General features: G+C 44.8%; 1 protein-coding gene across 3 annotated transcripts in view; it reads right to left on the bottom strand.

The window, feature by feature from the left end:
- The window catches only part of LOC128331957 (uncharacterized), a 34,983-nt gene that overhangs the window by 8,486 nt on the left and 11,621 nt on the right, over positions 1–14,876 (bottom strand). For all 3 annotated transcript variants that reach the window (XM_053266070.1, XM_053266072.1, XM_053266071.1), the window contains 3 exons: positions 11,967–12,434; positions 5,997–6,081; positions 1,802–1,941 (listed from right to left, as the gene is read on the bottom strand). In XM_053266070.1, coding sequence (XP_053122045.1) covers positions 1,802–1,941; positions 5,997–6,081; positions 11,967–12,413 — 672 coding nt within the window. In that variant the 5' untranslated portion in view covers positions 12,414–12,434. The remainder of the gene's footprint in view (positions 1–1,801; positions 1,942–5,996; positions 6,082–11,966; positions 12,435–14,876) is intronic.

Genomic DNA, 14,876 nt, shown 5'->3' on the forward strand with positions numbered 1-14,876 from the left:
ATCTCAAGAAATTGATGCAGCTGGCGTATCAGCCAAAGCTGATAAAAGGCACCTCTGGCCACTGCTTCAACCTGGGACAATAGGGAGAGTTTTGTGTCCAGAAACACCCCCAGACAGTGTACCTGTTCTTCTGGAGAAATGTGACCCCATCCAGAACTGGCAGTTCAAAATCATCTCCTGAGTTCTGACCCTGCACAATAAGTACTTCTGTCTTATCTGGATTCAGCCTCAGCCTGTTACCTCTCATCCAGCCCACCACTGCCTCCAGGCAGGCATTTAGGGAGGTTATGCCTTCTCCTGATGATGTTGACATGAAGAAAAAGATGTGGGTGTCATCAGCATACTGATGACATCAGTATCCCCACACAATTACTGGAGCAGCCACCCACACAATTGCTGGCTCTGTCACGGAGCCAGTAGGGATGGTGGAGATCGGAGGCCATTCAGCCCCTGGAAGTCCCAGCGTGCCCTGCGCTGGGAGGCTTCGTGCAGTCTCCTGCTCAGGGGTCTACTCGTGAGTTGTCGCAGCATTTCAAGATTTAAAAAATGGGGTTAGCGAAACTCTCGCTCCGCTAACTTAGTTTTAGAGGAGGGCTACTTTGGCAATCTAGCCACCATTGAACCACCCAGTGGTTCTCACGATGGGGGGAAACTGGGCTCCCTTAGCCCGGTTTTCCCCCAATGTGAGAGTAGCCTCTCTGTCTTATGGCAGGGGTTCTCAAAATTGGGCCCCCAGATGTTGCTGGACTACAACTCCCATCACCATAGTGGCTGGGGATGATGGGAGTTGTAGTCCAACAACATCTAGGGACCTAAGGTTAGGAACCCCTGGTCTAAGATATCCGTAGATTTGATGATACAAAGCAACACACCATTATGCATTGCACATGCAAGAGAAACCATTACATTGTTCAAACCAGACCCTGGAAGTGTCATTCCTGCTAATGTCCACTTCTATCCGTGAAGATCTCTTCTTTGAAAAATACATTTGATTTTTATTGTAAACTGCCCAGAGATGCAAGTTTTGGGCAATATAGAAATGTTTCAAACAAACAAACAAACAAACAAACAAACAAACAAACAAAAATATGTGAAAACATTGGGGCTATTTTCACAAGCAGCAAAAATCGGGCTAGGAGAGCCTAGCCCGATTTTTGCTGCTCGTGTAAACCACCAGGCTCACAGGCGAGCCCGGTGGCTTACAAGCGGCTAGCCCGCTTTTGTAGCCCACCCCTAAAACCAGGTTTGCGGAGCGAGTGCTCCGCAAACCTGTTTTTACAGATCCTGAGTAGCCACGGCGTGTCTCTGCGCTGCGGTTACTCATAAGTAGACCCCTGGAAAGGAGGCAAAAAGCTGCCTCCCAGCTCCGGGGGGTCTCCCCAATATGCCCTGTGCGCTCGCACAGGGCATACTGGAGCTTCCGGGGGCCACGTGGCCCCCAAGCTCCCCAGCCCCCACCAGCTCCATCACAGAGCCAGCAATCGTGTGGGCGGCCGATCTGGCCGCCCAGGGCTCCCTCCCTGCTTGTGTGCAGGGAGAGTGGGCTTAGCCCGCTCTCCCCGCGCACCCTCAGAAACCAGGTCTCACTGATCGTGAGACCCGGCTCATCCTCTTCTAATTACATCACCTTGGATTAAAATCTGGCAAGTCACCAATTTTGCTGAGGCTCCCCGGTATTCTAGCAAACAGATGCCCTCATTAAGGGCATTCATTCAAAGAGCAACAGGTTGTTTTTAAAAGACAAACTCAGTGTCAGCAAGGACATAAACAGAAACAGCAAGAGACTGTGGGCCACACTAACCGTAAAGGAACCAGGTTTAGCAGGCCAAGGTTCCTTTGGTAGAATCAACCTTGAATCCCATTTGAGTTCTCGAGGCTTGTAGGTAATGAATTTTCCCGTGGGTTCCCTTTTTTCTTCTGTCAGAGGATGAAGTCCATGGACTAAAGAGGGCAGGCGAACATAAGAGTCTGTGCTCAGTATTATAGGGTTATGATTAGTCAACCAGTTAAGTTGACAAACTCTTTTGTTAGACAGTGGCAAAGGAGGCCAGACTATATTTGGCCCCAGGAGCTTTCCCAGACAGCAGTCTTTACCGCGGATTTACTGCGAAGCTTTACCGTGAGTTTGAATTTGCCCAAAAACCTCAGCACAAAAAATGGAATTTTTTACCTTGGACATATATCAAGCTAAGCTCCGATACGCAGGGGGAAACCTGAATCATGTATGGAGCGCTGTCTGATCTATCACATGGACTTCGGGGTAAATCTGGCCACTATGTGAATGCACACCCACCCTCCCAAAGTAAAGTCACCATCTGGGAAAGCTCCAGGAGGCTGAATTCTTCCTACTAGGAATATATTTAACTCAGTGAGACTTATTGGGGTGACCATTAAAAAACAGGGAGTTCATCCTTTTTATTTCCCTTGTCCAAAAAAAGGGGATTAGACAAGTTCATGGAGGATAGGGCTCTCAAAGGCTACGAGCCTAGATAGCTGTATGTTTCCATCAGGGTCAGAGGGGGCCTGCCCCTGAATACCAGGTGCGGGGAAACACCACTGGGAAGGGGAGGTTGCCCTCTTTCCCCCACTTCCAGACTTCCCTGATGTACCTGTTTGGCCACTGCATGAAGCAGGATGCTGGACTAGATGGGCCTTTTTGACCTCATTCAGCAGGGTTTTTCTTATGTTCTTTATGAATAGGTCAGCCCCGATTTGACAGATCCAGCCCCTTTCAAGCCAGACCTGACTCAAAATTGGGCTCATACCACACCTCCACTGCTACTGTGTCCTCTCCCCTGACAAGTACCCTGCCACACTAAGCAAGATAAAGTCCTACCTTGGGGAACGGGGAAGGGTAATAGGTGGCGGAGGGCTCCCGTGGACACAGGAAGGGCCCAATGAGAGCCCTCTGTCACCTGTGACACTCCTCCTTCCCCTAAAGCGAAAGCTTGTGTGGCTTAGGGAAGAGGGGGTGGAGGTTAAACTAGGCTTTTCGAGTGTTCATACTGAATGCTCAAGCGACCCCGCAAGGGCTTTTTAAGCATTCAACTGGAACACTAAAAATGCCTCAGCACAACCCTCCATCCATCCATCCATCCATCCATCCATTCATTTATTTATACATTTATATCCTCTTCCTCTGAGAAGCCCAAAGTGGTGTACATGGTTTTATGTTTATCCTCACAATAACCCTGTGAGGTAGATTAGGCTGAGAGAGAAGTGACTGGAGACTCTCCAGAGTTTCATGGCTGAACGGGGATTTGAACTCGGGTCTCCTTGTTCCTAGTCCAACACCCTAACCACTACACCACGCTGGTTCTTTTGGAGGTGAGTGGAAGGGGTTCACACATCTCTTGTTACTTTGAAGTGAACATTCATAGGACTGGACTGCAAAGCACAGAGAAGTTTGGGAGATGTGACCCAGGAAGATGTATATGCAAAATGTATGCAGTGAGAATACAGTCATCCCTTGCCAACTACGTTTTTACCAACTGCGGTTTTGAGTACAGTATATGCAAACAGGAAATCGTGACAGGTCTTGCCAATCGTGACCTGTTTATCTGTGGTTGGTGAGGTTTTTTTAGTGATTTGGGGAAGGTTTCAGTAATTTGGGCCGGGGGGGAGGTTAAGAGGTTCGACCTGTTCATTCCTCTTGGTGACTCTTGCCAATTTAAAATGCGTTTAAGTGGCTTTTTGTTGGGGGGCGGGGGTCAAAGAATTTCCAGAGGTTCAATCTGCTCATTCTTCTTGGTGATTCTTGGCGATATTACAGGATTTTTTGTGATTTTTAAGCAATTTTTTTGTATTTTTCCTTTATTTTTACTGGCGTGGTTCCCCTAACCTCCTGTTTCCCATAGACCTTAATGCCTTGCCAACTGCAAATTTGCCAATGGTGAGGTTTTGCCAGAACAGAACCCTAGCAATTGGCAAGGGATCACCGTACCATGTGGTGGTGATGATGATGATGTGTCATGTGCTTGTTTTACAGATAGGGCTAATCAGCTGTGTTTATCTGTCATGGGCATTCAGTTATTGTGCTACTAGCTAGTATCCCATGATTACTGTAGCTGGATGCTCAAACTACAAGCACAGTATTTGAACATCAACATAATATACTATAGGCAGGGTCTCTCTTTATTGAAAAAGACACCTAGAGGTCATTCACACAATCAAAAACTGTGTTCTACCCAGGTTTGCGAGCTGTGTGTACTCCCAATTTTTGATTGTGTGGAAGCAAGGTTAGAGGAAAACCTGGGCAGAAGTGCTTGTGTGGAAGCAAGGTTAGAGGAAAACCTGGGTAGCTTTTTTTCCTACCTTGCTTCCACACAATCACTTCTACCCAGGTTTTCCTCTAACATTGCTTCCACACAATCAAAACCGTGAGTACACACAGTTCCCAAACCCAGGTAGAACACAGTTTTCGATTGTGTGAATGACCTCCTAATATATTCAAATGCATGCAGACAATAATTTCTCGGGTGTAGTGATGCCATTTCATTCTCATTTTAGGAAATCACCTGTACCGGCTGTACTCGACAGAAATTGTTCCCAAGCAGATATACCGGTGCTTATTAAACCTTGCAAGAAACGGACAGGTTTCAGTTTGGGCATAAATTGCAGAGGTATGCTTGACTAACAGCCAGAAGGTTGCTGGTTCAAATCCCCACTGTTATGTTTCCCAGTCTATGGAAAACACCTATATTGGGCGGCAGCAATATAGGAAGATGCTGAAAGGCATCATCTCATACTGCACTGGAGGAGGCAATGATAAATCCCTCTTGTATTCTACCAAAAGAAAACCACAGGGCTCTGTGGGCACCTGGAGTCAAAATCGACTTGAAGGCACACTTTACTTTACTATGACAAGTATGTGCATTTGTCTGCTGAGCTTGTATTTTCCTGGATTAGGATCAGCAATAGCAAATTAAGTCCTGAGCACATCCATCAGAGCACCTAGATGCTATACAGCACCTAGCACACTGCAGCATAATCAAATCTGGCTTCTGAAATTCAGTGAGCTGAAGCTTTGCAATCACCTCTGATTGCATTGTAACAGATGTATTGAGGCAGTCACCCCTTTGTAATGAATGTGGAATGTCTATCATAATTCCCTTCAACATTAATTATCAGTCCTACCTCTAAACTGCAAATCATATATTTTAACAATATTTTTGTTCTTATCAAGAGTTAACCTTTACTGCATTTGTTGCCCAAAGAAAGTAATGATGAAGTAATGAATACTTGCAGGGCAGTGAATTTGGGATGCTTAGTTGGTTTGGTTGGCAAACTCTTCTGTTAGGCGATTCACTGGTTGATGGATCAGAGGATGTTGAAAGCTTTGCTCTCACCTTTGAAGTGAGGTGCCATTATGGGTCTTGTAAGATTCACCTCTCACCTGAAGGGACTAAAGGTGACATCATGCTGTCTACTTTCCCTAAGAGGTGTGTTAAGTCATTGTGAACAAACAGCAAGCAAGCCATCCATTCAGAGTGAGTGAGTAGAGATTTTAGGGATTGGAATGAATCCGTCAGGCAGGAGCCACAGCCTGAAGTGCAGGGTCTGGGGGTTTTTTGGAAATGATGTAGCCTATTGATGTTCACACAGAGTAGTGTTGTTGATATCTTTACCCATGCCATGACCCTTGTTACTACTACAAATATTTATATACTGCTCTTCAACCAAATGCAATAAATAATACATAAATAAGATGGTCCCCTGTCCCCAAAGGGCTCACAATCTAAAAAGAAACATAAGGCAGATACCAGCAACAGACACTGGAGGGATGCTGTGCTGGGGTTGGAGAAGGCCAGTTGCTCTCCCCCTGCTAAATATAAGGGAATCACCACTTTAAAAGATGTCTCTTTGCTCAGTTAGCAGGGCTTTAACTTCTTGCCTTCCCTTATTTATTGCCATTAATGTGTGATGCCCAAACTATAATGCTTCAGTTTAAAAACACATAAGAGCTTCCACATGAGAGGTAGAGGTTACACACCTACCTTTGCTTAAACACTGTAATTTGAATTTTATATTCAAAGGGTCTCGCACATAGCTTGTCACAAAGTTTGGTATATCAGATTCATACTGCACAGGGAAAAAAAACATCATAATTTTACGTGGTTATCACATGGGAAACACAAAACTGAAAATAACGTTGCAAACAAAAAAACCGGCAGCCAGCGAGCCAGTAGAAGGTATATGGAGAATTGCTAATGGTCACATTTTAAATATATTATTTCAAACCTGAATCAAAGTAATAGACCATTAGTCTAACCATGTCAGATTTGCAGCCTGATTTACAATCCAGTTAAACTGACAAATGCAGATTTAAGCTGACTGACTAAAATTGCCCCCTGCCAGAGCTATTAGAAGGGAAGCCTTCCATTTGCATCAAGGCTACTAGTATCAAAGGCTACTAGCAGTTTGTGGCAGGACATATTTTCATCAGAAACATGACACAAGGGGAACATTTAAATATGCCCACTTATATCCCACTCTTCCTACAAGGAGCCCAGAGTAGTCTACATGGCTATGTTTAGGCCCATAACAACCTTGTGAAGTAGGTTAGGCCGGGAGATAAGCAACTGGCCCAGAGTCACTCAATGAGGCACTTCACACGATCCGTGTGAAGCCAGGGGCATAGCTAGGGGGAGAAGGGGCCTGTGTTCACCCCTCTCTCTGGCCAGGGGTGTAGCAAGGTTGGAGTGGGCCCAGAGACAAGATTTTAAAATGCCCCCCACCCCACTGAAGCTCAGCTCATGAAGTAAAGAAATCTTAAATGAGTCTGAATAGTGGTAACAAAAAGCATAGTAAAATTGTACACACACACACACACATATATATATACACACACTGTACATATTTTGTGTGTGTGTGTATATATATATATATATATATATATACACGCACACACACACACACATACATATTGTACACACACACACATATATACACACATATTGTACATAAAATTGTACAAAATTGTACATATATATATCCTGTGTGCCACATCATCCTAAATTATTTTTTAAAAGGTTTTGTAAATTGTGGACGACGCAAGTCATTTAATGGTACTAGAGAAAGGCATGCTGTTCTGGTAGCTCCAGGTCTTAACACTCACATCAGTTTCGGAGGATGAATACAACTGAAGGAAGCCCGGGCGGGTGTGCAGCTGGGGGAGCCAGTCATGAGACTTGCCTCGGGGGGGGCAAGGCAGTGGGCCCCCAGACAACTGTCTCCCCTTGCCCTATTATAGTTACGCCCCTGTCTCTGGCGGTCCCTTGGAGTGAGGGAAATAATGAAGAAGATAGGGAGGGGTGGAGCTGGGGGCCCACCTCAGGAGCTTGGGGGCTTGAGGTCTTTGAACCGATCTGCTCAATTACAGCTACAATCCTGTGTGAAGTGCCAGATGGGGTTCGGTGGGGAGAGCGGGCTTAGCCCATCATTGCTGGGTGGCTGGATTGGCCACCGAGATGAGTGGCTGCTCTGGCCAGGCACTCTCATTCCCAGCTACAGCTCCATCAGGAGCTCCAGGGGTCAGGGAAAGGGGAGTGCCGCCATGTGGCCACCAGGCACCCCGAACCTCAGGAAGGCACTGTGAAAGTGTACGGTACCTTCTTGGGGTCCCCTCTCCCCCCACACCCCAAGTGTGCAGCCGCGGCTGACATACGATCCTAAAAACGAGGTTAACGGAGCACTTGCTCCGTTAACCTCATTTAAGGGTGGTCTAGCCGTTAGGTGGGCTAGCAGCCAGAGAACCACCGGGCTCGCCCGCGAGCCCAGTTGTTCCCACAGTTGATCAAAACCGGGTTGGGCTCCATTAGCCCAGTTTCGAACAATTGTGAGAATAGCTTAAGTGAGTTTCATGGCCAAATGGGGATTTGAACTTAAGTCTCCTCAGTCCTAGTCCAATACTTTAACTACTATACCATGCTGACTCTCTCTCACGTTGCAGTTCCAATCCTGAGCCAATATTAAAATATTGGGGGGGGGGCGGTTAATGCAAGGCCAAATCATGCCCTTTTTTGTAGACAGATATAGAACTGGATTTGTAGATTTGAGGAGAAACTGCAGAAGCAAAGAAATGGGTACTGCAGTCCCCCTTCCCAATAAGGAGCCTACAATTAATGTATTGTGAAGGGGGGAGAACATTTGGGGAGGGAGGTGGGAGTGGCACCTGCATTTGCTGGCAAGTGACTTTGTGGGGACGGTTTGGCCATTACTTTCCTGACTTCCTATTCACAGTGGTCTACCAGTAAAACTAGTTGCCAGCCATTAACCTTCATGGCACCAAGCAACCCTGCAAATGGGTAGAGTTTCTTGCCATAACCAGCTGTTGCTAAATTGCTTCGCTAGCAATGTAAACCGTATTTATAAACTTCCATGGTCGGCAAAAGTTACAAAACAAAGGCACTTTCAGATTTCAGGCAGACATAAGTGACCCAATAAATCCAATATCTCTATAGGAACTATCTTTCAAAGCACCAAAGTTCAGCATCTCCGTATAGTTTAGATATAGTATATTTCTTAATTGGCTCTACTTAAGTGATCATAAAGGACAGAAGGAAGAAGCTTCTGCCCTTTGACCATAAGATAAGGCTCATACCTAACTACATAATTAGGGCTGTCCTCCAGTTAAAGACATCTAGTGGCATCTGGTGGGCCACTGTGTGAAACAGGGTGCTAGATTAGATAGGCCTTGGGCCTGATCCAGCAGGGCTGTTCTTATGCATGTTCTTATCTTAGTCAATTAATTGCATGAGCTTTAGCTGATGAATCGACTAGATTTGCATAAAGTTGTGTATGAGTAAAAACAATAGTTCCAGTTAAATTGTAGCATATTTTCTTTGTTTTGAGATTATGCGCATGTAATTTGTAGCAAGCATCATTTTAGAACTGCATTCCCTCTTGATGGTGTGCCTGCCATTTACTGTTTCTAAAAGTGCCTGTCTTTAAAATACTAGCTGACATCCTCCACAACCCTCTCCTGATGGGAGAAGAGGTGTGATTCCACAAGGAGCCTTCAAAGACCCTGAGCTGAAACCTTCCTGAACAGCAGACCAGGCACAGAGGAGGAGGGGAGGGGGGAGCAATTTTTGCATCTCTCCTCTTGCTTCAAAAGCCCTTTCCAGTTGTATAATTTGTTCCCGAGGGCTGCATGACTCTTACGAACATACTTATAGAAGTGGAGGGAGGGGAGTCAGGGGCGTAACTATAATAGGGCAAGGGGAGACAGTTGTCTGGGGGGCCCACTGCCTTGGGGGTCCCCCCAGAGGCAAGTCACATGACTGACTCCCCCAGCCACGCACCCACCTAGGCTTCCTTCAGTTGTATTCATCCTCCAAAACTGATGCGACTGTTAAGACCTGGAGCTACCAGAAGAGCATGGCTTTCTCTAGCACCATTAAATGACTTGCATCATCCACAATTTACAAAATCTTTGAAAAAATAATTTATGATGATGTTCTATTGTGGCACATAGGTTTTATACACACACACACAAACACATAAATTTTACTATGCTTTTTGTTACCACTATTCAGACTCATTTAAGATTTCTTTACTTCATGAGTTGAGCTTCAGGGAGGGGGGGGCATTTTTCTCTGGGCCCACTACAACCTTGCTACGCCCCTGTGGGGAGTGACACAAAGAATAGCTATCCCCACCCCTCATGCCAAGTCCACTGTACAAGAAGGCTTGTGCTTGCTCCAAGAAGCTCAGAGTGGTGTACATAGTTACATTTATCTTCCCAACAGCCCTATAAGGAAGTTTATGCTGAGAGAAAAGTGACTGTCCCAGAGTCACCCAGCGAATTTCATGGCTGCATGGACCCAGTGAACTTACATGGCTGAATGAACTTGGATTTCCCCAGTCTAGTCCAGCACACTAACCACTGTACCACTCTGGCTCAGAGTTTTTTCTTTCTTGTTGTTATTTATTAGTAGCAGTATTCATTTTTGAAATAATCAGGTTGAGCTGCTCCACAGAAGCAGCCTTTTGTAGCTCGTCTGTGCTTTACTTGTGGCTGTACAATTCTTTTTCTGAGTGTGCACGCCTGTGTTTTGATCCTGCCATGTGAGATACAAATCTAACAGATACTACTGTAGTCCTGTTAGACATGATAAAGCAACTGTCCTCCATATTTCTCTGTATCTCTGCTGATGAGCAATTGAGATTTGTTTGCTTGTGTGTGTGTTTGTGCTTGGATCCCACTCGTTAGCTACAAATCTACACTTTGCCAGTTATTGCTAAGACTCCTGCCGCTGCCTAGAATTGGCTCCACCTCTCACTACCTGTGGCTCCACCCACCACCTGCCTTACCTATCCCCCCCTCCCCACCACCAGCCACTTTTCTCAGCCAATCCCGAGTAAACAGCTCTTGCCTTTGTTCTTAATTCAGACTCCCAGGGCTGCCACCATGGGACAGCAGCTCTTTACCATGGGTCCTTGTAGTTAGAGAAAGTAACTTAGGCTTTTATACTTAGAAAAAGCCCACATGTCTTTTCACCTAGCAATCATCTTTCCACAATTAATCCACTTCAAGAATTCATCTCCTGGATTTTGATCTCCATTTGAACTGCAAAAACCCTACAAGCTGACGAATCTATGAGATATGAATTAACTTGCATACTTGGAAGACAAATAAAACCATTATAAACCAGTGGGAATTTGGTTGTTTGAGTGACACTAGTTGGGTCAGAAGACACACTATGAGCCTGCCAAGCTCCTTGAGGGACAAGGATGTAGCATTTTCCCCTATAGGAGTGCTTTTGGCATTAGCCTTGTGGAGAAATGCACATGACAAATGCTACAGAATACAGACAGTCTAATGCTTTCCATGTGTATCCCTCACTGGGAGCCATTTCAAGAACACTCCCATAGAGGAAAGCATGACATTAAAAGAGGCGATTGTCCCAGCTGTGACCTCAACAGTTCACAGCAATAATAGTAATACTATGAATAAAAATGCCACAAGGAGGCCTAATCAGTTAAATCTTGCTGTGACTAAAAGGAAAAAAAAACAATATCATGAAAGAGGAATGGATGAATATAGACATGAACTAGAATGTTTAATAGAATTTGAGACTGGGGCGGGGGGGTGGGGTAGTCAAGGCTCTCCTGTCCCCAATAGAGCATCCGTGACCGAAGACGAATATTCCAATAGCCAAGAACTTTCTGAGAACCCCCGAGGCCTCAAAAACATTTTTCAAAGGCTAATCCAAGCCACATCACCCAGCTGCACTGTAAGGAAAAGTTAAAATACAGCCTGCAGCTCTGAGAATTAATTCAGGCAAAGCTTTTGTTGCAAGAGTGCCACCTAATGGAGAAAGTTAATTCTCTTGAATATTATGTTTTCAATTGACACCAGACTAGTGATCTTCACTATTTTTCAAGTGGGGGCCCACTATGGCATGGCCCTACACCCCGGGCCTTGAATGAATTTGACTACAGTCAATGACCAGCAATCAGTAATTTTCTTTTTAAGTAAATAAAATCAAAACAACAGGACTGGGTAATAGAGCATCAGAACATATACACAGAGGTCTCAATTACAATTAATCAACTGCTCTCATCTCAGTTTACATGCTGTGGCATAGAATCTTGCTACCCCAGCTGTATTTGTTCTATCCCGGTCTGCCGGAAGGAAGTGTAATACTCTTCCTATTGACCTAGAAAGTGGTTCAATCCAGGCAACGCGAACGTCCCTATAATAGAAAAAGTATAAAATAACATGTGAGATGGCCTCGATGCTGCCTGAACCACATGGACATAGCCGGTTTCTGAGCAGTATTCTGTTAAATCTGCCATCCAAAATGGCAGAAGGAATGGCATTAAACCGCGCCGGTGAGAGATCTCTCCTCTGATTTAGAGTGGTCAGATTTGTGAGTGCCCCCGGGCCCTACAATGAAGAACACTGCACCAGAGAGTATATTTCCATTATCTGTGTCCCAGTTCACCCTTGTCTTTACCTGTCTATAGTCATATGGTTTGGGATCTTGGTATTTGCCGCTTTTAAACTTGCCATTCTTCACAAACAATAGTTGGGCTTCATAGGGGCCCACACGAGGAAAACGTGTGATGATCTCACGTGGTGCCTCCTGTTCCATGACTTGGAGAAACAATCTGGACCTGATTCTGTGCAACTCTTCGCACAGTGTACCTGTGGTTGTCTTCTTCTTTTTCTTCAGCTCTTTTGACTTTCCAAGTGGCTTCCTGAGCCGGCTGGGAGAAATATAGAGCCTATAGCTAAAATCAGGAGGCTGCCTTATCCAGCATTCTCTTTCAGGAGGGCTTCGGGGTTGCTGGGATGCATGGACTTGATTTCGTGCTAAGGCTAAATCCAGATTTGTGGTGAACTGTCCCTTTGAGTCAAAAGTACACCTGCATTGGTTGCCAGCATGGATACTAGGAAACATCCTGTGCTTGATCTTCTACGCCTATGCAAAAGAAAAACAAAATGCATGTGTCTGTTACCGGAAATTATTAAGGTGTTTTATTATTATGTTTTTATCTTTTCTACACTTCCTCCAAGAGCTCAAAGCAGTGTATGGCCAGGCCAAACAACCCTGTGAGACAGGTGAGGCTAACTGAGAGGTGGTGATGGCCTTAAGGACAAATCACCACAATGCTGGCCATCATGGTAATTTGACCCTAAGATTTGACCCTAACATGACCATTATTTGTGCTAAAGTAGCCACAGGAGATCTGTGTTGTGTGAGTGTGTGTTGTGTGTTGGGGGTCACCAGGACTGCAACTGCAGTACATGGCATGTGATATTTAACAGCTTCAGAATAGCTGGAAGAATCCAAAACTATGAAGAACTATTTAAGTTAGGCCTGCTCAACTTTGCCCCCCCCACCTGTTTTTGGACTACAACTCCCATAATCCCCAGCCACAGTGGACAGTAGCCGGGAATTATGAGAGTTGTAGTAGGCCAACATCTGCAGGAGGGCTAAAATTGAACAGCCCTGATTTAAGGTTTCTCTGCTTGGTAGCTCAGTGTGTTGCAAAACTTTTGAAATAGCTGCAGAATAGATTTCAAACCAGTAAGTTATCTGCGGCCAAAGCAGCAGTCCTCTCAATTTGTCATCTGCTTCATATACAAAAGAGGCATATGCATGGATGCAACACACACGTGGATGTCCCATTATATGCTGTTTAGCCCTCTGGCACTGCACGTACATGTCCCTGCTAAATGAGCAAAGGGGTATAAGAGAGGCATCACTTTCAAAAGTGGTGATTCTCTTATGTTTAGCAGAGGGAGCGCAGCTGTCTCTAGCCAACTGTCCCTGTCCCTCCATTGCTACAGGTGGTTGCTAGTGTCTACCTTATGTTTCTTTTTAGATTGTGAGTCCTTTTCTCACAGGGAACCAGTTTCTTTCTTTTCTGCCTTAACCATTTTGAGAACTTTTTTTCCCCATTGAAAAGCAGTATATAAATATTCCTGACAACAATAGTGTTCATGGATGTATTTGTTTAATTAAAATATGTATACCCCACCCCTGCAATACACTACCGCTCGAGGCGGCTCACAACATTAATAAAATAGATACAATATACAGCAATAAAAAGTTAATGAAATCAAACAAGTTAAAAGAAAAAGTTAAAACCACATTTAGAAGTTACCAGTTGCAAAAGTTTCAAATTAAAAATTATAAGTTGTAAAAGTTTCAAATTAAAAATTATAAGTAAAAAGCTTAAAATATTAACAAAAAAACCCTACCAGATATAAGCAGTGGATAAAACATTTAAAATCCTCTCTAAAAAGTTGTGTCTTTAATTTTTTTTTTAAAATGGGGGGGGGAGCATGGAGAAGCTCTTCTGGGAGGGCTTTCCAAACCTGAGGGGCCACAACCAACAAGGCCCTGTCTCTAGTACCCGCCAATCAGATTATAGTAATAATAATAATAACGTCCGAAGCCCCTCCTTAGATGGCAAACAGTAATCATCTGTGGAGGCCCACTATGTGGAGTTGCATCCTAGCAATTTCACAATTACCAGTAGATGCATTCAGGTTATCAAGCTATCACTGAATGAATGAATGAGCTATAAGCTAGATAATACTCAGGTGGTGACTTTCTATGCTCTTGGTCATGCACATTACAACAGTTTATTGCTGCGGCACAAAGGGAAAAATCTGGGGGAAAGCAAGCACCTTTTCTCCTAGGTCACCGTGCACAGTGAGTGAGTGAAGACAGCCCAGTGGACAAAACAGACTGGAACACTCCTGCAGCAGCCTGACCAGTCAGATACGAGTGAGTTTTGAAATATGGAATAAGTGGGGATGGAGAGCTGGTCTTGCAGTTGTGAGCATGAAGTCCCCTTTGCTAAGCAGTGTTTGCCATGGTTTTCATTTGGATCAGGGGCCTGGAGCACCTTCCTTACAAGGCAAAGATATGGCATCTGGGGCTTTTTAGTTTGGAAGAGAGGCGACTACGGGGAGACATGATAGAGGTATATACAATTATGCATGGAGATACATTTTTGTACACATGTCAGAGATAAATTTTTCTCCCTCTCTCACAATGCTAGAACCACCCCATGAAATTGAAGACCAGGAAATTTAGCACCAACAAAAGGAAGTAATTTTCCACACAGCACATAACTAATCTATGGAATTCTCTGCCACGGGGTGTGGTGACGGCCACTAGCTTGGATGGCTTTAAAAGGGGCTGGAGGACGGGTCTATCAATGGCTACTAGTCTGGTGATTCAGAGACAAGTTACCTCTAAATACCAGTTGCAGAGCAACAGCAAGAGAGGGAGCATGCCCTCACCTCTTGCTGTGGCTTCTCCGAGGCATCTTTGGGGCCACTATGTGAAACAGGGTGCTGGACTAGATAGGCCTTGGGCCTGATCCAGCAGGGCTGTTCTTATCTT

The sequence above is a fragment of the Hemicordylus capensis genome, chromosome 6 (genome assembly GCF_027244095.1).
Source record: "Hemicordylus capensis ecotype Gifberg chromosome 6, rHemCap1.1.pri, whole genome shotgun sequence".
Classification (NCBI taxonomy): domain Eukaryota; kingdom Metazoa; phylum Chordata; class Lepidosauria; order Squamata; family Cordylidae; genus Hemicordylus; species Hemicordylus capensis.